The sequence below is a fragment of the Paroedura picta genome, chromosome 1, assembly GCF_049243985.1.
Source record: "Paroedura picta isolate Pp20150507F chromosome 1, Ppicta_v3.0, whole genome shotgun sequence".
NCBI lineage: Eukaryota > Metazoa > Chordata > Lepidosauria > Squamata > Gekkonidae > Paroedura > Paroedura picta.
Window position 1 is genome coordinate 74,374,808 of NC_135369.1, and position 27,855 is coordinate 74,402,662.

The following is a 27,855-nucleotide window of genomic DNA, read 5'->3' on the forward strand; positions in this document are numbered from 1 at the left end:
GCCCACTACTTTCACCTCATCAACCAGTTTTTCTACATTGGTGAGAATCAAGTTTAAAATTGCAGACCCCCTAGTTGACCACACCACCTTCTGGGAAATGAAGCTGTCAGCAAGACAAGAATTTATTGAATTTTTCAATTTTTAGCAGAGTTGGTCTTCCAACAGATATCTGGGTAATTGGAATCAAAGCAATTGTAGTTGGTTTCATATAGTCTGACTTTGAGTCTTGTTCTCTCTCTACCTGGACTTCTCTCTGACAGCAAAGATATGAAAAAGATAAGCAACATACAATGAGCTATTGTAAAACTTTTAAGGGCAAGCCACTTCATGAAAAGAAGCAGGATATCATTACAGAAGCTGTCTCATTTTGAAAGTACAAATTCATTTATGGTTTGGAATGAATGAAAGTCACAATATCTTATCAAGCAGCCTCTCACTGACATGTTTCCTGTTACTTGAACCATCTAAGGGAAACAATATCCAGTCATTTTTGATGGTCTTTGAATTCCTGTTAAATTTAAAAGCTACAGGGACAGATTTTATGGCAGTCTCTGGCTCTCTGGCAGTCAAAATAAGAAGTAAATCTACAGTTGATAGAAAAATGTACAGATTAAGAGGAAGAGAAAATGTTTACCTTTTACTCCTTGCTGCCCAGGCATAGTCAGTGGTAAAGTATGTGTAGAATGGATGACATGTGATCCCACAGGCTTGCTTGCTTGCTGTGGATTATGATAGAGCTTTGGACCATTGCTGTTTTGCACTGGAATCTGGCAAAGTTTACCAGTGTAATTAGGAGGACATTGGCATTTATCTCTAGAACTACACTGGCCTCCATTCATACATGGAAGATGGCAAATAACTGAAAAACAAAAGCATGGGGGAGATCAGTGTTAATTTATCAGTCACTTCAAAAAATATAATCAACCATTTAATCATTTTGTTGATTACTGGTAGGTGTATCCTTCCCACCTTCAAGCACTTGAGGAATTTATTCAGAGATGCCCATTCTCAGGCTGTATTTTCTGTTCAAAATGAAATTAGTTATGTTTCAGTATTTAGTAAAACACAACATGAATAATATATATATTTATGCGGTCATATTTCATGCAACACTGGACTGTAACTGTTATGATACAGACAATAATAGTACAACAGTGGTTCCCAACCTTTTTATCACCGGGGACCACTCAATGCCTTTTACTGAGGCCCGGTGTGGGGGTGTAGTTTACTCCTCTACTCTCAACCACTGCCCTAGCACTCTCTGATTGCTATGGTAATGTTTAAACATCCCTTCAAAATAAGATACAGACACGCCACAACAATGAAGTAAAGGGCCAGGGGGGATGAAGTAAAGGGCTGGGGGAGGGGGAGAAGGCGTCCTTCAGGGCCCACCTCCAATTAGTCGAAGGAACACATGTGGTCCGCTGCCCACAGGTTGGGGATCGCTAATCTAGGGGATTGGTGGTGCAATTTCTGAATTCTGCAGATTTGGAAGAAAGATTACTATTTCCACTAATTTGGTCCTCATGCTGTTCCTACTATTTACATTAATTTGGCCCTCATGCTGTTCCTGGGATAAAATATACTATCAATGAATTAACACTTAAAGAACTAAAGTAAAAACATGAACCTCAGAAAACAAGAAAATGTCCCCACTATTTCCAGTTCAGTTCCATTGGTCCTGGAAAAAATTCAGAATTTCCCAAGAATCCTGGATTCCAATACCAGTATAGTGTTCAGATCCAGGATTTTTTGAATATTCTGTTTTTTTTCCTGGCTCCAATTGAACTAAGAAAAAAAAATACCGTTTTTTAAAAAGTCAGCACCATCCTGGGGCAGGCTTGACTTCTCATGCAGTTTGATTTAAACTGCACTGCAGGAGAAGCTGACCAAAGGATCCATGTGCAGTAGGGAGGTCTCTTCCTGCTGAACACAGACCTGGCTAGAAGCTCTCAGCTACTACTGCACTAATCAATGCTGGGCTGGCTCCTCATGCAGCTCTGTTTAAACTGAGCTACAAGAAGAATCAATTCCAGCTGAGGCTGTGTAGAGCTTTCATCTCCCTCTGCCCCAGCTACCTTTCTTGTAGCTGAATATCCCCAAATAAAAGGCCAAAAACGGCTTTATTTGGACTCAGTAATACCAGCAGGCAATCAGATTCTCTAATCTGTAATCAGCTTAAATAATACACAAACAATACTGGTAAGGAATAGCAAAACAATACCAAAAAGTGGAAGAACTATCAGTGAACACCAAGAAACCAGGTATATACACACATTTTTAAAAATTATTTATCTGTTGACTATCACCAGAACTACATACAGGACATAGTTTCCAATATGTGAAGGAGGATGTTTTCATGGGACTCACATGGCTATTAAAATTTCACACAATAAGGTAAAAAGGTAAAGATGTCCCCTGTGCAAGCACTGAGTCATGTCTGACCCTTGGGGTGACGCCCTCTAGCGTTTTCATGGCAGACTCAATACAGGGTGGTTTGCCAGTGCCTTCCCCAGTCATTACCGTTTACCCCCCAGCAAGCTGGGTACTCATTTTACCGACCTCAGAAGGATGGAAGGCTGAGTCAACCTTCAGCTGGCTGCTGGGATCGAACTCCCAACCTCATGGGCAGACCTTTAGACTGCATGTCTGCTGCCTTACCACTCTGCGCCACAAGAGGCTCTAACCATATTTGACACCATATTTGTCTACAAAAAAAGAAACAAACTACCCTTCACCTACCATTACCTTTAATAAACCATACCAAACACAAGTTATGAATAATGATCTCTATTTTAACATCTTAATAAATCTAGTGCTAGAGAAATTTTCTAAGACGACTCAAAATCTGGTACACTTTGTGAGAAGTACTGCAGTTCTAACAAGATATGCTTCTGTATCTCTTGCAACACTCTTTAAATAAATCTCTGCCTTTTTCATAACAGCTGAATAGCTTGCTCTTAATTCACCTGGGTCACTATCTTCCCAGGAGAGCAGCATTTTAAAAAGGATTGAAACTGCAGTATCATTCCTGTAATACATTGATTAAAGTCATTAGTATGGAGATTAAAATAAATTCAAGGGAGTTTAATGGGTCACCTTTTCCTCATCTACAACTACAATCAGCTTCAAGTACTGTGGTTCTACACATAATCCCCAGAAAACAGCCCACTATGTTAATGGCATACACAGTAAACTTGACTCTAAGACAAAACTCCAAGACAACACAAAAACAAGACAAGCCGGGGGAACCTTATGAAGAAAGCCGCTACATAGGAGAAGGATGACAATACAAAAAACAAAACTGTACACCAAAGGCTTAATGCACAAGCACCCACCAAAAATCAACTACTGGTTGGTCCAATTAAGAATATCATTTCACTAATTCTACTTCTCTATTTCTGTGGTGGTAATGTAACTACCAACATTTGAGCATCATGTTTCAGTTAATCTTGATCAGCAGCTGGATTAACAAGGCAGCTAGTAATGGAGAGCAGACTAAATAATTTAGTTGTAAATTAATCTATAAATGTAAAAAAGCAAAGACAAAAAGCTGTTGTGACTAAATAAGGTCAAGAACCTCATTCCGAACTGAATACTGTACAATAGCTTCAATCTTACTTCATCCCCTTCCAGGAAAGATACTAAGGAAAAGAGAAACTTCTTTCCGTATTTTATCTACCGTGCCTTAACCCTATAGGATCCGAGAAATCTAAATGACCAGTTAAGACAAACATAGAACAATAAAGGGCACCAAAATCTGAGTCTACTGTCTCTTATTCATTGGGCCCATATTTATCTATGGCCAAATGTCTCATAACTTTAGATATCTTTGCTGTTCTAAAGAGAAATGGCTGCACACAACCTCCTCAGTCATTTCTGCACTTGACATGGTGAATCGGTGGGGAATAGGAGAGCCTCCGCTCATAGTGCTGCATCATAGGATTTAAAATCTCTTTAAAATGGAAACAAGTATCCACAGGCCAGACCCAAGTACACCATCACATCTAGTTTGGCCCTCACTCTTTTTATGAGATACCAGTGAATCACTTAGGTTGCAACACTAAGGGTACTTTTCTGGAAGTATGCCGCAAGAAATAACGTGGAATATACATCTGAGTAGATTTCCTTGGGATTGTTCTGTTCTTGAATCAACCAGCAAGAGATAAATAAGTAATAGCATATGAATGGCAAATAAATTCCATAAATATTCTGCATTTATCCAAATGCTCATCTCTCTCCCCTGTATGATCATTTTTTGTGTATACTTCTGGAGATCCAATCACTCAGACATTAAAGAAATCAATATACACTATCTACATTAGCTGCTTCATGCTCAGTTGCACTAGTTTACTTTGAAACAATGGTTGTTAACTGATGATTCAGGATAAAGTATCTATTTATTTATTTTTGAATTTATATCCCACCATTCTCAGTGATGTTGGCTCATGGTGGGTCACAGTCATACAATAAATAATAAAACCCCATCCCCCAATTAAAAATTTAATCCCCAACGTGGTGACAGATAAAGCTATCTCAGAATCCCACCTTCCCCAAAGTCCCTGGCAGCTCACAGCCTATATGTTTGTGGCAGCAAACTCTTGTAATCTCCACAGCAGCTACTGTGGGGAAAGAAAGGGGGACAGGAGCTTCCAGTTCTATCCTCAACCAAAAGCCATGCAGATGAGCTCCATCTTGAACGGTGACAACTCCAACAGAGCCTTCAGTACTTCCAGGAGCTCAATCCACCAGGCTGGAACCAGGACCAAATAGGCCCTGGCTCTGATCAAGGCCAGATACACCTCCCGTGGGCCAGGAACCATCAGCAACCATATCCGCAGAGAGCAAGGCCCTGCGGGGATCATAGGGAGATAGGCAGGTATGTCGGGCCCAGACCGTGGATGGCTTCAAAGGTAAGAACCAATACCTTGATGTGATCCACTAGCAGCCATCCTATTTCTCCCAAAGGATTCATATGAATAAGATATATTGCTAATTTGGAAGAGAAGTTTAAGTCTCAAGTGGTTGGATTTCATAAACGGTCACTGGAATTTAATCCAAGAATGATTTAAGGATTTGTGGGACCCATAGCGCCAGAGCCAGTTTAAAGATTTATGGGGCCCTAGCAGAGTAGCCAGAATGGGGCAGAGAGACCCCCCCACACACACACACACAGTGGAAAGGAGTGTTACTTCAAGTGTCCTTAAAGAGGGGAAAGGGGGGAGGAAAGAGGCTATGGCCTTCATCTATGGGAAGAAGGCACTGCACGGGAAGTGTGGAAACCAAAGCATGTGCTACATGGATAACATGGCCCTGATTCAATCATCACTGCTATTCCATAATTGTTTTACACAAAAACAAAGCTTCAGAGAAGCCTTCAAAGTACCCAACTAATACAGGAATACAGAACTAGCAGAGCAGATATAATAGCCTGAACAATCATGTTTGTCCTGTTATAACGTTTACAAATCCTGTTAGCCTTCTTTAAGTAGTTCAGCCATGACAATGGATATATTTTCAACAGTTTATTTGTCAAAATCTTTCTTGTGCTTGGATTACTGAAATCCAAACTTGGCTTGAACTTCAGCGTCTAGGCAAACTGTGCAAAACATTTAGTTCTGCCTTAATGAAGTTACAGTTGATGTATATTTTATTTTAATGTTGTATGCCATAGTGAAACTGGCACTGCAACATGTGCAGAGTGAACCACAAATTTCAAAAGGCTTTCCTCACTTTGCATAAAATAACTTTTTCTCTTTTATTTCACTTGGTTTATGCAGCAGGGATCATTTTGGCATATAATGTAACAAAATACAGTTCATTTCTATATTCAAGTATATTTCTGTTTTGAGTATGAGGTGTCAGTACTTCTTATTAGAAATTATTCACACATTATGCTTCTATCTGAAGCTGCATAATTCTCTTTTTACAAGAGCTGGCTGTTACAACTATGAGCAGGCCTATCATATGGAGTTTAAAGAACAATGTATTTATTTATTTTACAAATTGTATACGCCACCTTTCTGTCCTAAGGGTCTCCTAGCTCGCCCAAGGCACTAATGATTAAAAACTTACATAATAAAATCACACCTTAAAACTATTTAAACCAACACGAAACACACCACCAAAATCAGGGATATAACACATACAATTTTTTTTATTAAAACACTGGGCAGGAAGGGGGGATCACCAAGAAGATTCCAAATGGAACAAAATGTCTTTATCTGCTGGCAGATGATGGGACAAGAAGAAGGACAAGCTCTCTCTTTAGGGAGAGTTCCAGAATTTTTGTGCCACAACTATGGATGGACATGACCAACAGCACAAACCCCCAAACTCTACAAAAACAGCCTGGCTCGTCGCTTGCAGACTGGAGGTCATGCAAACTCCTGTCACAGCGCTCCAATGATTTCTGGATTTGATGATTTGTAGCAGGGGGTGGTGGTGGCAGATGTGTCTGCTACATCCAAGCTGAAACTCAGCTCAGGCAGAGTCATCTGAAAATCAACCCCTCTAAGATGGAGGTCCTGTGGCTGGGAAGAGGGGGGCAGGATCAGGAAATGCATCTCCATTGCCTGGATGGGTGCAACTTACATCTGAACCAAATGGCCAGGAATTTGGGGTGATCTTTGATGCCCCCTGATCTATGGAGGCTCAGGTCACAAAGATAGCCCAGATAGCATTTTTCCACCTGAGCCAAGCATGCCTACTAACACCCTACCTGTCCATGGAACACCTGGCCTCAGTGATCCATGCAACTGTCACTTCCAGATTACACTTCTGTAACTCGCTCTATGCGGGCCTACCCTGTCCCTGACCTGGAAATTGCAACTGGTACAGAATTCAGTTGCACAGGTCCTCACTAAGTCATCCTTGAGGTCCCACATCCAGCAGTTGCTGAGACAGTTGCATCAGTTGCCAGTTTGCTTCTGGATCAAGTTCAAGGTTTTTGGTTTTAGCTTTCAAGGATGTCCTTGGCCTGGGTCCTACCTATCTGCAGGATTACTTACCTCCTTATGCTCCCCACAGGGTGTTCCACTCTGCAGGTATGAATCTGATGGTAGTCCCGGGTCCTCAGGAGGTGCCCCTGGCCTTGACCAGGGCCAGGGCATTTTCAGTCCTGGCCCCTGCCTGGGGGAATGAGCTTCCAGAAGAGCTAAGGGCCCTGATGGAGCTCACTGTGTTCCGCAGGGCCTGCAAGACGGAACTCTTCCACCAGGCTTTTGGTTGACGTCAGGCTACAGACCAGGAAATATGATCGAGTCCTTGCCCATTCTTGTGTAATCTGTACTCCACTGAGACCGACATCGCCCCCTGGGCTAACATCATCCATCAATATTACACATCTGGGAATAGAATTGCTGTGGAGGGTTTAGTTAAAGTTGGGAATGGTTGCCCCAATCTGTGATGTAGTGTTGGCTAGATGGTCAGTCCTGCCAGCTGTCGGGAAATGTATTTTGTATTCTGATGGTATTTTGTATTTTAACTGTATGTTTTATTGTGAACCACCCCAATCCAGCTGATCTGAGAGGGGTTTTATATAAGCCAAAGGAATGAGTGAGTGAGTGAGTGAGTGAGTGAGTGAGTGAGTGAGTGAGTGTGTGAGTGAGCTCCCATTCTGCTCCCATAGAACAGAATGGTAAACTTAATCCCTTTGGAAGGGAGGGAAGTGATTTGGTGCACCGAAAAGGCTTGCAGCCATTTTGACCTGACAGCTGAGAAGCCTGTGGGCCCCACTGTCAGTCTTAAAAGTGTGCAAGCCTTTTCAGCACCACCCCTCCGTTTCACTTCCCCACCTTCTAAGTAGGCAGAAATAAAATGACTGGCCTGAATCAGACCAGTGGGGGGGGGGGGCTTGGGTTATCTGAATTTGGGTGTTTGGTTTGAGAACACCCTGAACTGGAATTTTCTGGTTCATGTCTATCCCTAGCGACAACCAGGAAAGCTCTCTCCTAGCTTTCCATTTACCTAATCTGGTCAGGTAGTTTCATAAGGGAGTAGGTGGTCCTTCAGGTATTCTGGTCTCAAACCATGTAAGACTTTAAAGGTCATCACAGCTCCATGAATTGTGCCCAGATACTGACTGGGAGCCAGTGCAGATAGGCCAAGAATGGAGTCATATGGTCCCTATGACCCACTCAGTCAACATTCTGGCTGCAGCATTCTGTACAGTTTACATAAATTCTGTACCAATTTACGTTTCCTAACACTTCCAAACACTTATCAAGGGTGGCCCTACATAAAGAGTATTGTAGTAATCTAATTGTAGGACCTCCCCAAATTGGCCAGATATTTTCTGTCAAGGAAAGGCAGAGCTGGCCAATCAGCTGAAGCTGATAAAAGGAACTTCTGTCCAGAGCTGCTTACCAATCAAGAGGCCTGGATCCAAGAGCATCCCCCAGACTATAAACCTGTTCCTCAAGGGGAATGCAGCCCCAGCCAGAATGGGTGGCATCTTAAATTCTGGGTCAGACTTTCTGCTCACCAGTAGTACTTCTGTCTGTTCAGGATTAAGCTTCCATTTAGAAGCCTTCCTAAGATCAGATGGAAATGCAAGACAGAACTCAGTTTCATCCACATATTGATGACAATCCAGTCCAAATCTCCATGTGAAATCAACCAGCAGTTTCATCTAGATGCTGAAGAGCCTAGGGAACAAAATGAAACCCTAGAGCAGTGGTCCCCAACCTTTTTATCACCGGGGACTGGTCAACGCTTGACAATTTTACTGAGGCCCGGAAGCGGGGGGTAGTCTTTTGCCGAGGGATGTCACCACTGCCTGAGCCCCTGCTCCACTTGCTTCCCCGCCGGCACCCCTGACTTCCTATCACCCACTGGGGGAGCTGCCAGCAGCAGCTGCTCAGTGCCATACCGAGGGGGTTCCCCAGCCATGGCAGCCACTGGAGAGCACCAAAGATGAGCTCGCGGCAGAGTGGCAGGGCAGCCCCTGAGTCAGCAGCTGGGGAAAAGGACGAGGAGGAGCTGCGGACCGGTACTGACTGATCCACAGACCAGTAACGGTCCCCAGACCGGGGGCTGGGGACCACTGCCCTAGAGGGATCTCACAGGTCAAAGACTAAGGTGCTGAGCAGAAGTCCTGCACCACCGCCTTATAAAACCTATCCGCCAGGCAAAACAGGAACTAGCACAAAACAGTGCCTCCCAATCGCAGCCCAGAAAGGCAGTCCATGATCAATGATACTCGCTCTACATTGGCCTGCCTTTGGGCTTGATCCAGAAACTGCAACTGGTCAAAAATACGGCTGCTAGGGTCCTAACGGTTACACCTTGGAGGGCCCATATCCAGCCAATGCTGAGGCAGCTACATTGGCTACCGGTTATCTTACGGTTCAAGGTTTTGGTTTTGACCTTCAAGGCCATCCGTGGTCTGGATCCAGTGTATATGAGGGACCGCCTATCGCCCTATGGCCCCTGCAGGGCCTTACGCTCTGTGGGGGCTAACCTATTGGTCATTCCCGGTTCCAAGGAAGCTCGCCAGGCCTTGACCAGGGCTAGGGCTTTTTTGGTCCTGGCCCCAACCCGGTGGAATGAGCTCCCGGAAGAGCTGCGGGCCCTGCAGGAATTGTCATCATTCCGCAGGGCTTGCAAGACAGAGCTCTTTGGCCAGGCTTTCATTTGAGGCTGGGCAGCAAGAAGATCTAGCCCCCCTCACAAATGAGATGGTTGCATCTGTCATCTGCCCCCTCCCTTTCCCTTCATAGTGGGTGTGGAATTGGGTTAGTTATATTGAATTTTGCCGCCATTCTTGTCTTAACTTTTGTATTAATTGTATTATGTTTTATTGTGCTTTTATTGTTTTAGGGGATTGGTTTTTATGTGACCCGCATCGAGCCTCTGGGGGCCTCACAGATAAGTGACAATACACTGCCATTTTTTAAAAAAATGACCATGAATTATTTTATTAAATTGGTATTCTAAAACAGTGCTGACCTGGTTAGCCCAGGCTAGCCCAAGCTCATCAGATCTTAGAAGGTAAGCAAATTTGTCCCTGGTCAGTATTTGAATGGGAGACCACCAAGAAACACTGGGGTCAATATGTAGATGGCAAATGACTTTGAATGTCTCTTGCATAAATCAGCTTTGATTTGACAACCAAACAAAACCAAAAAACTTTTATATTGACTAGATTGTTTGAAGAGCATGAAGACTATATTTTTAAAACAATAATTATGAACTTCAGTAATGTAAAGCTAAAGTACAATTTGATTTTTTAATTTCATTTATCATTTATAAGGGCAACAAATTATCTATCGCAGATTAAACTTGCCATGCACCTACTGCAAAAGAGGGGCAAGATGGACAAAGAAATAATTATATTACAAAGAAAACTAAGCACCAAGAGTTTGGCACAAGTTGCCAAAAGGTTTTAAAGCCTTGCTCCACTTCTACAAGCTGTTTTGTCTGACTTTATGCGTCTCCTTAATCTGCTTTCCCTGGCACAGAAGCCCTTTTATGTCATTGTACTTCCCCTCACAGACACACTCACAAACATACACCAAAGCTATTTGGAATATATGCTTGAATAACTAAGGTATTGACATATCAGCAGTAACCAAACTGTTCCTCAGCTATCACCTCTTTTATATTGGCCATTGAACCCTGCGGGATTTCATATAAAATATGGAACAGAATAAACATAAGTGCTTTGTTAAAAGCAAAATAGAAGAAATACAAATCAAGGATTAAATGGCATACTTTGATATCAAAATTCCTGGGGAAATGATCTGGTGATCATTTTCTTTCTTCTGCACCTAACACTGACATTTTAAAAACAAGTTTGATAAAGAACCAGTTTAATGCCATAATCTGTTCATGGATTCGTCTCCCCCACATGAATGCTACAGTCAAATAATACATTGACTTCCTTACATCCACTTTTTAAACAAATTAAATTACTTTCTATTGTTCTTCCATGGGCTCGGTATAGTACATAATTAATGGTATTTATTACAATTAAAATTAAAGATGCTTCGTGATTAAAATCCATGAATCGCATGGATACAAGAATCAGAGAAACTTACACTTTAGAATCATAAAGTTGGAGCCATACAGGCCATCTAGTCCAACCCCCTGCTCAATGCAGGGTTAATCTAATGCACTTTCATAGACTAACATAAATTTGCCCCATGAATCAACAATATTACAGGCAATTTTAGTTTACTTTATTCATACTAGACCATTTCTCACATGGGTCAGCATTCAGCATTCAGCATTCATAAATCATCTATTTTTGTAAAACTTTCTGCACAATTTTTGCCTGCTCCAGGAGTAGGTCCAAATTTATTGTCCTATTAAATCACATTTTCTGGATTCACTTTTTCCATATTTCCCCCCCCCCCAAGTATTAATTCGGGGGGGGGGGGAATCCCCAGGACAAATACCCATTTACTAAAGGGGTACTACAAAGCCAGAGCATCAGCTGGGGATTCAACTCACTGGGAAACAGCAGCAACATGGAGATATGGAAAAGGTACTAGCCTCTATTATTTTTGAATGACTATATAGGGAGGGAAACAAGGTACAACTATATCTAATAATAAACTGGGGTCTTCCTTGTGGATGACAAAACTGGGTAATAAAAAAAAGCAAGACTAACAAAACTTGTGGCATGAGAATTCATGAGTCACTGCTCACTTCTTCAGATACAGTGTAGTATAGTGGTTAAGAGTGGTGGCTTCTAATCTGGTGAGCCGCTCCTCCACATGCAGCCAACTGGATGACTTTGGGCTTGTCACAGCCCTGATACGGCTGTTCTAACCAAGCAGTCCTGTCACAGCCCTCTCAGCCTCCCTATCTTACAAGGTGTCTGTTATGGGGAGAGGAACAGAAGGTGATTGTAAGCTGCTTTGAGATTCCTTGGGGCAGTAAAAGTGGGGTATAAAAACCAACTCTTCTTCTTCTACAGCTAGAATGTGAGTCCATATGTCTTTATATATTGGATAGTGGAGTGATTTGAGATGCCAAGTGACAGTAGCAGACAAATGACAATAGCATGTGTGATTGGGTTAGGTATGATATGCAGAGGTGTAGGTGACGTGGAGAAATCAGCATTGGTAATAAGACATGAAACCTAGGTCGCAGTTCAGTCCAGGAGGATCTACTGCCTTGAGTTTCATTATCAGTTGCAATTCAGTTGCATATCTAATCTCCCTTTGAAATTCCTTTGTATGTGAAATGCTACTCTTAGATCAGCAATTAAATGACCTGGAGAGTTAAAATGTTCTCTCACTAATTTTTGAATATTGTGAATTCTAATATCAGACGTATGTCCATTTATTCTTTATCATAGGGACTGGATTGTTTGTCCAATGTAGAGGGTGGAAGGATACTGCTGACACATGATGGCATAAATTATAAGAGGATGAGCAGGAATATGTGAGATGGTATGGGTCTGCTGATAGTGTTGCTGGGTTATGTATGAGAGCAAAGTTGGTTAAGTAGTTTATCATTACGGGTGATAAGTTGATTTAGGTTAGTAGGCTGTGTATAAGAAAGATATGGTGCCCCCCCCCCCCAGTGACTATTCAACTGGTTTGAGTTGTAAGCTGTTCTGTTGTCATTTTCTTTGGGCTTGTCATGTCCCTGGGTATCTTTCTGCCCTTTCCAGTCAACTTTCTTCCCATATAAGGAAGATGCTATAGTTGCAAAAATGCCTGTAGATCCTTCAAGAAAGTATATCTGTTTGAGAGATTGGTTCAGATGTGACTATAGGACTTGGCTATAGACTCTAGATTGTTTGATGTGGTTGGGGTGGGAGCGGGAGGCATGTAAATATGTTTGTGTCGGTTTCCAGCATTTACTGCAGTGTCCTGGAAGTATATTTCTAGTGTAGAGATTCATAGTTATATTGGCAATGGAGTGGAAGTTTTTTAAAGCCTGGTGAAATCTCTCAAGGGTTATGGTCACATCTGTTCCAACTCTTCAGACAAAGATACAAACGCAACCTAGCCAAAGCTGAGGCAACCATGGTGCAGCAGTCTCCAAATTCTTTGAAAAGCTGGAACCACCAACAAAACAATCATTCAACACAAGCAAAAATGTACTCGTATGCAAAATTCAAAATTAGGTCTGAATCAATTTTTTTTGAATTTCAGTACATTATGTGTGCTGCCAAATCACTTATCACTCATGATGTCCCCATGAAATAATGATCTTGAAAATGCCCCACTGTTTACAGCCTTGCAAAATGGAGGTTGAGACTTTCTTTACTGAGAAAATCCATCTCATGTTGGGCTCTTTTTTCCTACTGCCTTCAACTTTTCCTTGCATTACTGTCTTTAGGTGGGGTTTCTTTTTTGATAGAAAAAAGTTACTAAATTTATATGGAACCAGAAAAAATACCCATCCGGGACTACTTAGTTTAATTGGATACCATAGTAGGAGAAAAGCTGTCAGAAAAATCTACTAATAAGAAGGGGGAGTTAAAAACATTCTACATATCTTTGGAATAAATGCAACAGTAGGGTGAGGGTGAAATGATGCAGAGTATTCACAGCATGTGTTAAAACCTATAGGAGATCTGTGGAAAATCTACAGTTTTTAAATACAATTCTTCACATTGCTTTCATTTTATTAGGAAAAAAACTGTTCCCTCTCTGTACCTGTAGGATATATACATCCTTTATTTAGATTAGTGATCTTCAACCATTCCAGTGTCAAGACCCATCTTGAGCTCCTAACAGCAACACAGAACGTACTGAGTTGCAAGCCTGTGGGAGAGTCATGTGCTTTCACAGAAGACCTCTGCTTCAAAATAAATGTGTAGAACACTAGAAACCCAAATGATCTGTGTGTATGAGGAGGGGGGGGAGTGACCAGGTTGCATCTTGTGATGAGGGATGAGAGAAAAGGGAAGGGAAAGATTTTGTGAAAGGGGCCTCTAGTCCTGTCTGCCTTAGAAATAAATCCACTGAGTGACTTTCATCATGCTGCTCCTTTCTATGCATCATCCTCAGCAGTAGTGCTTTCAAGACACAATAAAATAAGGTACCTCAAGGGGGGCTTGCAACCTGGCAGGAGAGGATCCATAACCTGACTGTCTCACCCATGACTTAAACAAATACTTAATCAATCTGAAAAAGCCTGCTGTTTTGTCTCAAATTGACCCTCCAAAACATACAATAAAATTGTGCATAGATTATGACTGCATTACTAAAATTAGTAAAATTATTAAAATATTGTTTCATTAAAATGTTTCAGTTAACCTACATAACCAACACTGCATCTGCTCCAATCTATTTTGTCTCAGGACAAGCTCTATAACTGATACAGGTACAGGATGCAGGTTGTGCTGCTCATCCCTTCCTCTCACCCCTTGCTGCCACTGCTAGTTCTTCCTCATCTTACCTCTTCCCTACTGAGGAGATGAAACAGTTAACACTTATTGTTCCACACCATGGCAAATCACACACATTGGCAGAGGCGTCTCAATGACTTCAACGGAATCTCATGAGCAGAAAGCCCTGGTGGGTACCTATGGCTTGCTGATTGAGTTGCAAGACAACTTGGGAGGACAGAAGGAAAAAACATTAGCTGCTGGAGAGACAGAGAGAGAAGAGGAAGAAGCGATGGGAGGACAGGGGTGGCAGCAGGGATGGTGGTTTCAGGCAGCAACCCTTGAGGAATTGCTACTGTTCACTCCAAAGGCTACTGACAGAGATCAAGGACTATCTTATATCCTGAACCACAATCCATTGTACAGCTTGGTGCTCATTATGTCCTATACACTGACCCCTGGACAGCAGAAATTATAATAACTATAGGGGCATCTGTTACCTAATATACAAGATCAGTGGGCTGTTCAAGTATATAGAGAGAGTCTGAAATGTAAGCAAACCAGGCCTGGCATGGACCTAGCACTCAAAAATCCATTATTTGTTTCTTGTTATCCCCTTTGTTAATGGTAAATCCTTATGGTGCCCAAAATGCATATTTAGCCTCCATCCCATTTTAACTGTGCTTTGATTAATAACCAATGGACACACCATATGTCTCCATCCTATGTAAAATGTTATTGACAATTACTTTTTTAAGCGTGTTATTTAGAAATTCTATTTCTGAAACACCTACAAGAGAGGACAGATGGAAAATGAGCAATATATCAATACCTTGTATACTTCTCAGTGTAGATAATGTAAATAACAAGCAGCTTAGGTCTTCTTTCTGTATTTCAAAATCAAGTCCACTGCCCTTCAGGGCAACAAATTACAGCTTGCACAGCTGTGCTAAGTATATATTTTACATGATACTCTAATGGTATCCATTTATAAATTTCTCCTTATTTTTCAGTTTCTCGAGTACCGCTGTATACTTGATTGAAATGTAGGATAATTTCCCCATAGCAAGGTTTTTTTTTTAATGCAGAGCCTTTGTTTAGGTGTTGATATATGGATCTAAACCATAGCCTATAAATCATGCAATTCTTGAGAACTTTCAGACATTGTCTTTTGTGGATAATCTGTACTGACAATTAGATCACCAAATGCCTGCAATTCCTATATTCAGGACGTCTATTTTCAGTGCCTATTACTGCTATTCAACACAGGTGACAAACCTACCAATGTGACAAAATACCACTATATCTCTAAAATGCTGTACTAGGATACTACTGAGAGACTTCTAGTCTCTCAGGCAATTCTTTTTGAGGTTCTTCGTTTGATACAAACCCTGCTAAGAACACTGTCAAAGAATCACGAGAATGTGATCTGTTCCCCCACTGCACCCCGCCTTGTATCTGGAAGGATTGAACTATTCTTCTATGGACTATTGCAGAAAATGAACTGTTTCAGGAGATGCTAGTATGGAAAATCAGCAGCAGGAACACATTTCTGGTGACTGTTTTGCAGATCAACATAGTTACCTAGTGATGATCTGAACTGTTTTACCTGCTACATTGCACAGCTGGACACAATAAATTTGCACAGAAATCTACTACATTTGCTTTTAAGTAAATCAGTTTCTATTTTACCAGTTAATTTACAGGGAAGGAAATGGCATTTTTCATACAGTATCTTCAAACAAACTTTGAAACCCTGTTTTTGACATATGTATCACAAAAGGTGTATATCACTGAAGTAGTATACCAAAGAACACCACCTTTTTCAAATTTCGATTTGGAAAGCACATAAAAGTGATCGCTGGGGACAATAATTGTACTTTACCTTGATTTTAACATTTAATTTCTAAGTGTTCTGTATCCTGTGTGAACACTTGACACATAATAAATCTGTTGCACTCACAGCAGTCTCAAAGCAAGAGTTTTAAGCTGGCACCCATTTCACTCCCAGGAATGCAAAATCAAGCAATTTCCGCACAATGCCTTTCAGGAAAATTTCATCTAACTAGGTATCACATTCGCCTATAAAAATGTACGCCACAAACTGAAAGAACATTATTTTTCCTTCATCTTGCCGTATTTTTCCATCCAATTTGTGGGTTTCCATGAAAAACTACTAAGTGTCTAACATATAGTCTCCCTGCAACAGAAACTGCAAATTTTAAAGTACTGTTATTCTCTTTTATACTTCAGGAAGATTATCAAGAGCAGTTGTGGATGCCCAACAATATATAAAGCATGATGTTTACTAACAGACCCTTCAGCACCATGCAATTCAGAATATTCATGAACAAATTAGGCTCAAAAAGAATTAACAAGGAGAAGCAAAGATTCACAAGACTTACCTACTCTGAAGTTGGGTGCTGTTAAGGTGTCAGCAGCATGTCCATTTTCACTAATCAGTGTAGTAGTGTTTCCTTTCTCACAGCTGTTTTGACAGGTGCCCTTTTTACAAGTCACCTTACAGATGCTGGGTGTAAAGACCACCTTGATACGTCCTGTGTGATTTCCCACTGGAAGCAGAGGCAAAGAGAAAAAGAAAAACAAACAGATCACTTTGGTAGCCATTGATTTCCTTCAAATTCTTTGTTTTTTGTTTTCAAGATTTTTAAAAAAGTAGAATTTCCAAATAGAGGAGTGTAGTCTTCAGTGTTCTCTCCTCGATATCCAGTGGGGTCTTTGAAACAGAAGTAGGAAGCTTAGCAAACAGGACTCCGGGATCCACTCCAAAACCACATTTAAAGTCAAGTCACTGGAGTGGGATTAGTAATCACAATGCTGCATTTTATTCACAGTCAAAGAGCAATACCAAGGGCATGACAGCTTAAATAGCCAACCCTGACAAGCAGATGTAATGTAAAGCGACTGGCTGTTCACCTAGGGGTGAATAAACTCTTGCATCCTCCCCTCCTGCATACTTTTCCTGTTTCTACACTTATTAAGTCACTATTTGTAGCCCGACCCCTGGAACTGTTTCAGGCATGCTGCATGTCTCAAAACATCTGTCTCAAATCTCCTGGCACCCCTGCCTGAAGTCAAATCCTGTGACGCAGCTGCCGGGACCCTTTGTTTCCCCCCCACACTGATTCTTGGACTAGTTACACCATATGGATTTACATATTATAGGTTTACTTTGGCGCCAATTACTTACACTTAAACTTAGTTTTTAATTGTGAAAGATTGGCAGTGGATAGCAACAGGATAAACTGTTTTAGAGCAACACCTGTAACTGACAGAGAGTGGAGTGGTATCGGAGTCCAACATTTTAGTTTAATTTCTTCTTAGCAGACTGAAATATATACAAACTCCCTAATTTTCAGAATAGTAATATATACATGCTACTGAGCAATCGTATCTTATACTCCTCGATACTTTTAAAAGCATATCTTTTTGTTTTAGTTTCTATTTGAAGACTAACAAGATTTCTGAAATTATGTCTTTGGCCTCCTTGTTAACAATTTAATGCAGTCATTACTTACTAGCATTTACAGATAACATTAACAACTCACACAATTGCAGAAATTGCCCCAAAGCAGAGTTCTTCACAGGCCATATATTTACTTCAGCCATTTCTGGGTTGCCACACTTTTTTCTGATCCTATTATAACTGCACAGAATACACATAGGTTGGTTGGCTCATCTAGTGTACTTTTCCCCCTGGGAAGACCTTAAGGATAAAGCCCATGGAAATAAAGAATATTCCCTAACATCAAAGCAATATAACATTTTCTTAATTCTGCCTTTTAGTAAAAGGGACTGAAAGTGAAAGTATTGTGCCAATTGATTAATCGGCAGACCGTAGCAATTAATGTTTGGGCATCAGCTGCATAGCAAATGCTTACCCTAAACAAATAGTCTTTAAACAACATGCTTCTGAGTCACTATGAAAACTTGTTAATTCCTTCTTCATATACAAGAGGACCTTATTTATATATTGCTTGTTTGTGGAAATTTAATGTGCTCATATATCACAGCTATTTAGAAATCATGGGCATCCTTCCAACTTATCTACATGGCTGATGGAAGCCACTGAGGGACCAATAAAGACTGTATAGTGTGCATAGCCAATTCAACATTTTGCTTGGCAGATTTCTTTAGATTGGTGGTCTTCAGCCTTTTCAGACCAGGGACCCCACTTTAACCCCCAAATGGCAGCATGTGACAGGAAGTCACATGACATCATAATCATGTGTCAGAAACAGAGAAACAAGCATCTCTGAGCCTACTTATGCTAAAGGAATTTTCTACATTGCTGAGTCACCTCACCACCTTGGCATACATATAAAGACAGGGAGAAGACACACTGCAAGTAAATCTTCCAAAAGGGAGCAACAAAAATAGGCATTGTATAATGGCCTGCATTCAGCAAATGTGCTTCATGAACCAGCTGAGGTTTCAGCTCATAGGCTGAAGAGCACTGCTTTAGGTACATAGGGATATATTTGTTACTGTAGTTACCAATGGATGCATACTAAAGCAGGGGCCAATATATCTATCTGCAATCAGTCTAATTATCAGCCCTTATAAGTCAGCTGGGACTTGGCAGCAACAACCATTGGTCCAACAAATCAAAGTAAAGGGGAGGGTGTATATTCATAATGACCTCCCACCCTTCAATGCCATTGTAATCTACTATATTTTAATGACAAGTGAGACTGGAATGGACATGTTTTCTGTTTTTTCTCTTAAGTAAGACTTTAGAAAGGATAACAGAAGAACATCAAATCCTTCACTACCCTATGCAAGCTATTTCTGCAAACAAGACTTGAACTGGGCATGAGATGTATCAAAAATAAGAGATTTCACCCATTCTAGCTTAATCGTTCATAACTGATTTACTTTATTTGGTCATTTACTTAAATCTGCAATATTTCAAGCCAAAGCTGAGGAGACAACTTTCAACAAATGTTCCAAGGAGCATTCACTATATACTTAAAGTCACAATTAAAAAAGCACCAGAGTGGCTAAATTTCAAGAGCACCAAAATAAAAAAAACTCACAAAAATCAATTTATCAACTGCATCGTAAATCAGAAAGTCAATAAAAGGGCTGGATGAATAAAAATGGTTTCATCAGTCACAATAGCTGTGTGGGAAGTTCTTTAAAGGAGACACCATGACAGAAAATACCTCCCCAGAAGACATCCACCAACTCAGAGTAGAACAGTAATACACCTCTGCAGAAGTTCTGCAGAAGTTCTGCAGAAGTTTCAAATGCCAAAGTATGTTTTCCAAGAACTAGCTCAACATCTTCCTGATAATCAGGCAAAAAATGACTGTTAATTGTTAAGGGAGCTAGATTTCAAACTTCTAAGAAATTTCTTTTTTAAATCCCACCATTTCAATATTTTATCTGGAAAAGTCTTGTTAAAAAATAAACAATTTCCTAGAAAAAACTGTAACAATTTCTGACCTTTATTTCAATATGTTTTTGCAACAATTTTTCTATTAGGAAGTGATCTAATTAAAACAATATGTTTAGTTGAATAACCAGTACCAGGCTAGCTCAGTGTAGAAAAACTGTACTACTGTACTAAAGATCAACTGCAAAACAGCAGTGCCACAGTATGGTTTAAACTAACCTTTGGCCATACTGAAGTGATTAAGAAAACTGCTGGGATTCCTGAGCCATAACTCTACACCTACAGTACAATTCAGTCACAAAAAGAAACCTATGATTCCTGGTAAATATGCCAAGGAAATTTGTGAACTATTTAGATGCCTATAGGCACAGATATCTATGGGGGTCTGGGGAGGGGGATAGTTATGAAGTGCATAATTCAAAGAGGCCACTGCACATCTGTATAGCATGTCAGAGCGACAGTGCAACCATACCATCTCTGTGGCAAACTCCCACACAGATGAGCCCCAAAAAATGAGCCCCATGTTTGATATTGACTATTTAAGGATCAAAAGTAGAACGTTCCATAAAATAGTTTGGCAATTAAAGCAAATAATTCAGCATATTTTCTGTTCCTCTTAACAGAACGGTAAGAAGGTGCTGGGAGGAGCTGGGACTCACTGCCTAATCACCAGTCAGGGAGGCTGTCCCGGCTGCCCCACTGCTGATTGTTCACCCATCCAAAGAGGGAGGGAGGGGAACCCATCCCTGGGCTTGCCATCACATGTGGGGGGCCAGGTTGGGAGGTCTGGTAGCCTGTGGGTGGGAGCTGGGAGGCAAGGGGAGGCATGCCCCAGCCTAGGAACCGTGGATGGGGCACCCACCTCCACAGGGAGGCAGAGAGGAGGCCCTGGGGGGACTTGTAATGTGAAGCCTCGCCGCCCACTGCCCGCCTGCATGTGGCCCATGCCCGCCTCCAAGCCTCATGCTCAGGTGGCTGCACAGGCCAGCCAGGACCTTGCCTGCTGGCAGGAGGGCAACTGCACCAGCAAGTGGCAGTTTTTTTTGGGGGGGGGGAACCACCCAGGCCTCCTGAACTGCCTTTAAGCCTCCTACTGCCCTGGCAGGCAGGAGTTCACTGCCGGGCAGAAGGGGGGGAACAGCCCCAGCATTGTCCACGTCACCTTTCTTTTCTCCTTCCTTCCTTCCTTCCTTCCTTCCTTCCTTCCTTCCTTCCTTCCTTCCTTCCTTCCTTCCTTCCTTCCTTCCTTCCTTCACCTGGAGATCCTAAGCACTCATTTTATTCTGGGGTACAGAGGCCTTGCCCCTAGTTAAAAATATGGACTGACAGATGAGAAGCATATTTGCGCAATCTCCTTGAAAGATCAACACTGCATTTTCCCATAATTATACATATATGATTAAAAGAAGAAGAAGAAGAGTTGGTTCTTATATGCCGCTTTTCCCTACCCAAAGGAGTCTCAAAGCGGCTTACATTCGCCTTCCCTTTCTTCTCCCCACAACAGACACCCTGTGAGGTAGGTGAGGCTGAGAGAGCCATGATATTACTGCTCGGTCAGAATAGCTTTATAAGTGCTGTGGTGAGCCCAAGGTTGCATGTGGGGGAGTGCAGAATTGAACCCGGCACAACAGATTAAAAACTGGTTAAATGACAGAAAACAAGCAGTAGGAATAAATGGACAATTCTCACAATGAAGAGAAGTAAGTAGTGGTGCCTCACAAAGATCCTTATTGGGGCAGGTACTATTTCATTTGTAGTGGCCCAGTTTGTAGATGACACAAAACTATTCAGGATGGTGAAAACCAAGGGTTACTGTGAGAGCTACAAAAGGATTTCTACAAACTGGCTGAGCAAGCAGCAAAGTGGCAAATTATATTCAAAGATGGTAAGTGTAAGATGATGTACACGGGAACAAAAATTCACAACTTCAAATATAGGCTAAGGGGGGCTGAACTAACTGAGACTGAGAGGGGAAAAGATCTTGGGTGACAGCAGACAGCTCAACACCACTAGGATGGTGGGAGGAGTTAGGACTCATTGCCTACCTGATTAGCCATCCATCCAATGAACGGCCAGTCAGGTAGGCTGTTCCGCCCTTGGCCGCACCCCCCCCCCAACTTCTTCTATGTGGAAGAACTGCCAGCCTGCTTTACTGGATTGACTGCAGAAGGTAAGTCAAGCAACAAGTGGAGCTGGGAGAGAGTCCAACCCCCTGCTCAACGCAGGATCAGCCCAAAACATCTTAAGCATCCAAGAAAAGTGTGTATCCAACCTTTGCTTGAAGACTGCCAGTGAGGGGGAGCTCACCACCTCCTTAGGCAGCCTATTCCACTGCTGAACTACTCTGACTGTGAAAAATGTTTTCCTGATATCTAGCCTATATCGTTGTACTTGTAGTTTAAACCCATTACTGCGTGTCCTTTCCTCTGCGGACAATAGGTACAGCATCCTGCCCTCCTCCAAGTAACAATCTTTCAAATACTTAAATAGGAGGCAGGGAGGGCTGCAGCTCCTGCTGGTGCCTGCCCCCGCCCAAAGCAAACCCACCATGGCCTCGCTTGGCCTTAGTGGGGCTGCCTGGGTTGGGGGAGAGAGGCAGTGAACCCCTGCCAGCACTCTCACCGCACCCCAAGCAGCCCTACTGAGGCCTCACCTGGCCTTGGTGGGCCTGCCTGGGTCGGGGGGGGGGGGATAAGGTTAGAGCACCTTGTATTTTTTGTACAACAGGCTTCTCTGCTTGTCATATAAATAATACTCTGGTCACAACTGTTTTTTTATGTTCAATGTTCTATTCCTGATTTACTACCAGAGAGCCAACTTTGTGTATGGATTAGGAGTATGGACTTCTAATCTGGTGAGCTGGGTTTGATTCCCCCACTCCCCCACATGCAGCCAGCTGGGTGACCTTGGGCTCACCATAGCACTGACAAAGCTGTTATGACCGAGCAGGAGCATCAGGCCTCTCTCAGCCTCACCTCCCACACAGGGTGTCTGTTGTGGGGAGAGGAAAGGGAAGATGATCATAAACTGCTTTGAGACTCCTTTGGGTAGAGAAAAGCAACATATAAGAACCAACTCTTCTTCTTCTTCTACCATGATAACCATAGTATTACATATTCCAGTAATTTTTAATGTGAATTTATTCACTTGCCTTCTAATGAGTAGGGCCATGGGTCCATTTGGTTTAGTATTTTCTGTTTTGATTAGTAGTGATCAACTCTCCAGCACCTAAAAAAATTACTCAAGGGACACAGAACAAAATTCAAGTCTAGTGGCATCTTTAAAACCAACAAAGTTTAATTTTGGGAATAAGCTTTCATGTACAGAATAAATATGCATGCACACGGAAGGTTATCCCCAGAATTAAACTTGGTCTTAAAGGTATCACTGGACTTGAACATTGTTCTATAATTTGTCACTCTAGTTCATATAACAAAGTTCATATAACATTTAAACATCTACCCTGACACTTCAGAAGTCGGGAATTTAGGCTTTCATACAATACAATCCTAAACAGGATTACACTAGTCTGACAACTGATTTCAACATGCTTAATATATGCAATGAACTCAGTGTTGTGTAGTGGCACAAAAGTCCAATCTCACAACAGATTTAACAGTTTAACAGAGGCCTCAGAAATTAATCCAGGAAAAGACTCACTTTAACTCACTGAATCATGGCTTGTTATGTCATAATAGAAAAAGCAAATGCTGGAATGGGGCACTTGGCAGAGTTTGTGACCAGATGGCCAAGACAGCTGTTTTGGTCATACCTAGGTAGGGTTATATAAGGTGAAGGAATTCTATAAGCTGTCTTCATAGATTTCTTTTCTTAAAGGGCTGATCTTTCAGAGAATGTTGCGGGAAAATTTAGAACTCTTTTTTCTTTGTGTTTATGACTGTGAACATTTTTAATGGATTTTTTGGACTTGGCAAATCTTTAAAGAACTTCTATACATGTCCTCACAGTTACTATATGCTGCAAGACTTCAAACTATGAAGGCGTTTAGCGGCCCTGGTGGATCTTTCTATTTGGAGTGTGACCCTGCTGCCACAGAAGTCCTGGGGTGTTTTGCTAATGAAGTCACTGGAAGGCTGTTGTCCTAAAGAAGACAACACCCTTCCAGTCTCTGTGTGAAATCAGGCAAAAGGCAAGCAAGGAATTATTTTAAACAGTACAGAAGGGAAATTGCAACAAGGTTACAAAACTTTTGGTATCTACTTGATGGATGCATGCATTTCAAAAAGAAAAAAAAGCAGATTCCTGGTCCAGAGAAACACAGAAATATAGAATGCTTCATTTGGAACAAAACAAGTCCTTTCCACATCATGCATACATTACAAAATGATCTGGAAAATCTCTGGAAACTTTTAAGCCATGGAAAAAAACACCTGTTGGGTTCCCCCCCCCCTGCAAAAAGGATATTGCTGCACAATACACAATTTAAGCAGAATAGACAACAGAAAAATAATTCTGAACTAAAAAACATTTTAATTATCTTTTACAGTTTTTAAACTGCTGACAAAAACACTCAAGAGGAAGTTTCTTATTTCCTAATGTTGGTCTGTCCCAGTTATTTAACTGTCCCATCTGGATTAACTCTTTCCTACAGGAACAGGAGGCTATCAAAAAAGGTCAATTTTACCACCCTAAAACATACACTTTTTGTTTAATAATAACAATAACTATATTTGCCCAAGCAATTGAAGTGGGAAGTTATTTCATTATTTTTGAGTATAATGAAAATATTTTAAATGCTTCTGTAGACTTCTCAGTTTGTTGTTGTTGTTGTTGTTGTTGGGTGCAAAGTCGTGTCCGACCCATTGCGACCCCATGGACAATGATCCTCCAGGCCTTCCTGTCCTCTACCATTCCCCGGAGTCCATTTAAGTTTGCACCTACTGCTTCAGTGACTCCATCCAGCCACCTCATTCTCTGTCAGCCCCTTCTTCTTTTGCCCTCGATCGCTCCCAGCATTAGGCTCTTCTCCAGGGATTCCTTCCTTCTCCTGAGGTGGCCAAAGTATTTGAGTTTCATCTTCACGATCTGGCCTTCTAAGGAGCAGTCAGGGCTGATCTCCTCTAGGACTGACCGGTTTGTTCACCTTGCAGTCCAGGGGACTCGCAAGAGTCTTCTCTAGCACCAGAGTTCCAAAGCCTCAATTCTTTAACTTCTTAGTTAAAGCATACACAAACACTTTACAGATTAGACTCTTACTGGTTTTAATCTTTTTTTTCAAATATATTTGCACATTAACTTCTGTAATGCATTCAACTCAGAATCTCCTTATGCTCATCACTATTCCATGTACTGCTAGTTGAGACAGCTCCTGTCACACAGACTGCATGGCCCAAGCTAGCCCCACAATCATTCCAATTTGTGATATGGATGGACAGATAGAAGCAGAGAACTAATTTGAGATTTGGATGAGTACATACTTCTTAAACCACTAATTCAGATGCACTGACAATAGGCCATTACCTACTTTTTAAAAATTAAGTTATTTATAGTCCATCTTTCTCACAGGGACTCAAGGCAAATTACACATAGTGAGCCAATACAATGAACAAAATGGAACATTTGATAACCAATGCATTAGAATTTTAGAATTTGGGAACCACCAGAAAGAACAGAAATGTAACATTGGTATTAACATGATACATTAAGCAGTACAGAGATTACATAACAGTATCCTGCTACAATAAATTATATACACCAATATAGACCACAGTGCCAATCACTTATCCAAGGAAGTTAGTTAATCATTTTGTACACTGCAACCCTATTACTTGAACAGAAAAGTGCTCTTGAATAGTTTGGTTTTGCATTGTTTGCAGAAGGCCATGAGAGTGGGAACTTCCCCAACCTCCTCAGGAAGGCCATTCCACAAGGCAGGGGCCACAACAAAGAAAGATATGTACTGGCAGTTGTTGATTTTGCCCATTTGCAGTTTGGCTTGTACAGAAGGTCCTGCTGACATGAGTGGAGTTGTCTTGGCAGAGCTTATGGAGAGAGGCAGTACCACAAATAAGAGGGGCCAAGGACATGAAGGGTTTTTTATGCGATTGCCAATACCTTAAATTGAGCCTGGTAACAGATCGGCAACCAATGGAACATCTACAAAGAGGAAATATGTATGTTCCACCAACCTCCCACTAATAGCTGAGTCACAGCATTCTGGAGCTGTTGGGAGTCTCTAAACCGGTTCTGAGGTTTGTACAGTTCATTACAGTAGTCTAGTCCTGATGTTATTCTGGTCTGGATCAAGGTGGCCAGGCCAGCCAAATCTGGGTAAGGGGACATCTAGAAAATCTTGCTCAACTTTGCCTTCTGTGAACAGGAGAACACTATATATTAAATTTGGTCTATCAAGATTTTGGTCACCATTTTGATACCTTTTAACTATTAATGATATTGTGATAGACTTTGATAAGAGTGTAAAAATATTTGTTGATTTTGTGTGTGTGTGTGTGTGTGCACAGATGCAAGATGGAGCAGAGTTGTTTCTGCTGAGGTCAAATTAAAATGTGTGCATTTTTGTGATGATTTGACTACTGCTGTGAAGTGAGCTGTAAAATTAGTTTGATTTCTTTCGGTAAACTGGACTTGAAAAGTTACTAATAGTCTTCTATACATGTACAAGACATCTTATGTCAGTCTATTGTCTTCTAATTCAACAAAGAATGTGGTGCTACAGAGTACTCTGAATCTAATAAGAGTCTGAGATCTCCTTTTAACAAGATTTCTAGAATATACGTGATACTAGTTATTTTTAAAAAGTCATAGTATATTTGCTATCTACTAGAATGATCAAGATCAAAAAAGAATGGCTGTTTGAAGACAATGAGCAAGTCTTCTTTATGATCGTTTTCCTACATAATCTCATGCTACATCTTTCAGGACTGAAATTTCACCCACGTGGGAATTTTTAATGCAAAGTGTTAAGAAAAGTAAAGGCTTGGATAAGATCAACAGACAAAAGCAAAGTTCTAGTTAGCATCTCAGCAAGTGATATACAAATGTCTGTTTCTCATTCCAAAGGAAAAGCATTCAAAAATTAGTTTCTTAGATCCTAAAGTTCCTTTTAATGGCATTTAGAATATAACTAGAATATAAAATAGTATAAGCTGTGCTTTGGCAGTACCTTCTGCTTTCCTGACTCACTGTCCTGTTAAAATATTTGGCTGAGTAGTATTGCCAGATTACAAGGAAATACCTGCATTCCCGACATTAAGAATTTGATCAGTCCACCCACGCTGTGCAAAATATCCATTCTACTGTAATTTATAAACTCAATTTCTTCACATGTGTGCGTAAATACTTAGACTTGTTTCAAGGAAGACTTACCAAACTTATAGTCCATGTTTTAAAGCCCTTTATGAGTAATGCTCTTGCATCTGAGTCAGACAAATTAATAACAATTAGTTGTTCATTTATCTATGTGTGCTTAACACACCTAAATCTAATGCATAGCCTAATAAACCCTGAAGAAGAAGGTTTTCTTACGATTCATAGAATCATAGAGTTAGAAGGGAATTCCAGAGTCATCTAGTCCAATCCCTGAAAAATGTAGGAACTCATTACTTCCTGCCCACCCACAGTGACCTCAATTTCATGCCTCAATGATCCCACCACAAAAAATCTCCAGAATCCAGCTTGGCCTCGAAGATATTCACCAACCATAGAAACATAGAATAACAGAGTTGGAAGAGAACTCCTGGGTCATCTAGTCCAACCCCCCCATACAATGCAGGATACTCACAACCCTATTGCTCATCCACTGTAACCTGCCACCCCCTTGAACCTTCACATAATCAGCCTCTCTGTCAGATGGCTATCCGGCCTTTGTTTAAAAATTTCCAAAGATGGGGAACCAGTTAGCTTCCAGATCAGGTTTAAGGTTTTGTTCTTACCTTTAAGGCCATTTGTGGCCTGGGCCCTGCATAACTGAAGAACTGCTTGTCTCCTTATGCCCACTGCAGGGCTCTCTGCACTGCAGGTTTGAATTTGTTGGATGTTCCCGGCCCCCAGGAGACAGGCCTGGCCTCAACCAGGGCCAAGGCCTTTTTGGTCCTGGCCCTGATCTGGTGGAATGAGCTTCCAGATGAGCTGAAAGCACTGACACAGTTCCACAGGG

General features: G+C 41.3%; 1 protein-coding gene across 12 annotated transcripts in view; it reads right to left on the reverse strand.

Annotated features, from left to right (window-relative positions):
- LTBP1 (latent transforming growth factor beta binding protein 1) overlaps positions 1 to 27,855 on the reverse strand; it is a 276,190-nt gene that overhangs the window by 190,912 nt on the left and 57,423 nt on the right. For 9 of the 12 annotated variants that reach the window (XM_077343424.1, XM_077343401.1, XM_077343391.1 and 6 more), the window contains exons 5-6: positions 16,702 to 16,869; positions 635 to 859 (exon numbers count right to left, since the gene is read on the reverse strand). In XM_077343424.1, the coding sequence (XP_077199539.1) occupies positions 635 to 859; positions 16,702 to 16,869 (393 nt within the window). Of the gene's footprint in view, positions 1 to 634; positions 860 to 16,701; positions 17,263 to 27,855 lie in introns of those variants that run through there. The other 3 variants (XM_077343487.1, XM_077343477.1, XM_077343469.1) reach the window with 2 other exon arrangements.